The following is a 2,500-nucleotide window of genomic DNA, read 5'->3' as shown; positions in this document are numbered from 1 at the left end:
GCGGGGGGAGGGTGGGGGGTGCCGCGCCGCCCGGCGTACGCCCTACAGCGGAGGGGACGCGGGCGGCGCCGCCACCCCACCGCCCTTCCTCCGCCCCACGCGCACGCACACACGCGCGCACACACACACGCACGCAGGCACGCGCACGCACTCTCTCTCTCTGTGGCCTGTACAGCGACGGGCGTGTGGCGTGTGGCGTGTGGGCGCGAGCGAGGGCGGGCACGCCTCGTGGTTTCCTTGTAGTTGTGGTGCTGTGTAACTCTGTAGGAGCCCTCGGCCTCAGACGGAGAGTGTTGCCGTCCCAGCGGAGCCGACGACAGCAACACCCTCTGTAATCTATCACCAACGCGACCAAAACTACAACTTAAATCCAAATCACAAAAGATTATCATCATTTGGCTTGACACAGTCACATGAGCAATGAAAGAGCTGAACGGAATCTTGACAACTTTACGGATGAAAATGGCAATAGTAGTAATAACAATAATAATAATAATGGGAAGAAAATCTCGCCCTCGCCCCCAGCCACGTCACAGCCAGCCTCCAGGGAAGCCCCAAGGAAGCCTCCGCGAATATTCCTCTCTATTCCTCCTCCTCCTCCTCCCCCCAACCTCCTCTCGCCGGGCTTACAGGTCACCGAACGCCGCATAAACGCACGGACTTCTCGCCTCCAGCCTCATGCCCTTCGGCAGGAGACCACCGAGGGCGGCCAGGAGGGGAGGAGGCGGGGCCGAGGAGGAACCTGGTGGAGGCTGGCTGCTCAGGTGAAGGTCCAAGGATATGGAAGGGAAGGAGGGAGTGGGGAGAAGAGGGGGTAAAAGGAGGAAAGGAGAAAGAAACAGGGTGAGAGGATGGAAGGGGAAAGGGGGTGGGGTAAGAACGGGGAAGCGGAAAGAGAGGAGGGGTATCAAGATGAAAGGAGTGGAGAAGAAAGAGAGGGGGTAAGAAGAGAAAATGAGGGGAGAAGAGGTGGGAGGAAGACGGGAAGAAGGGAAGGGAAGGGGAACAAGTTTGTCATGGAAGAAAAGAAGAAGGGGAAAAGAGAAGAAGGGGAGGAGAGAGAAGGGGGAAGTTGAGAGGAGAGTCAGGAGAGGAGTAAGTGAATGGGAAGATGCGGGAGACGGATACAGGATACAGGCAATTGCAAGACAGGAAAGGGCAGACAGGAATGCACAAAGAACAAAACACTGGGAGGGGGAGATAGAACAGGAGGAGGGAGATGCAGGGAGGGGGGCGGTGGTGGAGGAGGAAAAAGAGAAAAGAAATTAAACAGGTACAGGATTTACTTCGACCCAGAAGTTTTGAGGAGAAGGTGAGAGAAGACTGGAGAGATTGTGGAACAGAGTGAACGGAAGGGAAAAGGGGAGACGAAAGGAAGGTGGAGGGAGGGAAGGCAAGGGAGACGAGGGAAAGGAAAGGGGTGGGGGGGACTGGGAGCGACGAGAGTTGGATACCATTAAATCTAGAAAAAAATGAATTCGACACTTACCAACATTGGGGTTTGTGAAGTCCCAGCTTTCCGCGTCATTCTTGTACACATTCAGTTTCGTTGGCTGGAAAAAAGAAAACAATTAATATATGACAAATAAATATAAATACATACTATATAATCATCAAAACACAAAAACACATTTCCAAACGTCTTAATCGATCGACACAAAATAAATAAATAAAACATTAATGAAAACCTTCGAATCATTACTGACATGAAACCTACACATCATAACAAAACCGTAAAAAGACGTTCATTGATCTCAAAGTCCTGCGTGCCATCTGCCCTGCCCAACCAGTCGCTCACAAGGCAGCCAGATGGATAATACTATCCATAACCCCCTTGTCCATCCGCGAGTTTCGGTACCTCTCCCATTCCTTTCTCGGCTCCCCATTCCTCCAACCTACTCCCCTCTTCTTACTCATCCTCCGCATCACTTTCCTTTCCTTCTGCTTCCCACCCCACCATCCTACCCCAACTCCTTTCTCATCCCCCCACCACCACTTTCCCTCCCCTCCATTTCCTCAGCACCCCTCCCCCGCCCCGTCCTTCCAATTCCTCTCCATGCCAAGCCCTTGTCGCCAGTACACATTCCTGTACCCGCATCCACATCGAGACCAACACCGTCATCATTACCTGGCGACAGACGCTAAGCACGAGAACAAAACAAGCTCTCGGGAATGCCGCGAATGCCCGCATACCAAGAAAAATAATGGTAAAAACAAAATCAAAAGAGTGGGGGAAGAGAAAGGGTGAGGGGAAGGACGGGAGGAGGTGAGGGAGAGGGAGGTAAGAGAGGGAGAGGGAGAGGGGAGAGAGGAGAGGGAGGAAGGGTGGGGGAGAGAGAGATACGAGGTGGAAAAAAAAACAATCCCACACCAACGTCTTTACAGGCCAATCAACGCTCGACTGCCCCCCAAAAATGCCATAAAATTTCAGAGCCGCAAACGTGACCCTCCACTAAATAAGCGAGAAATTGACCGCACACACTCTTGGGATGTAAATACG

The 2,500-nt window shown here is 52.7% G+C and overlaps 1 protein-coding gene across 31 annotated transcripts in view; it reads right to left on the bottom strand.

The window, feature by feature from the left end:
• sm (heterogeneous nuclear ribonucleoprotein L) overlaps positions 1-2,500 on the bottom strand; it is a 212,359-nt gene that overhangs the window by 28,164 nt on the left and 181,695 nt on the right. For all 31 annotated transcript variants that reach the window (XM_027373184.2, XM_070118497.1, XM_027373182.2 and 28 more), the window contains one exon: positions 1,490-1,553. In XM_027373184.2, coding sequence (XP_027228985.1) covers positions 1,490-1,553 — 64 coding nt within the window. The remainder of the gene's footprint in view (positions 1-1,489; positions 1,554-2,500) is intronic.

This window comes from Penaeus vannamei, chromosome 42 (genome assembly GCF_042767895.1).
Source record: "Penaeus vannamei isolate JL-2024 chromosome 42, ASM4276789v1, whole genome shotgun sequence".
Classification (NCBI taxonomy): domain Eukaryota; kingdom Metazoa; phylum Arthropoda; class Malacostraca; order Decapoda; family Penaeidae; genus Penaeus; species Penaeus vannamei.
This window is presented reverse-complemented; position numbering and strand designations above follow the sequence as displayed.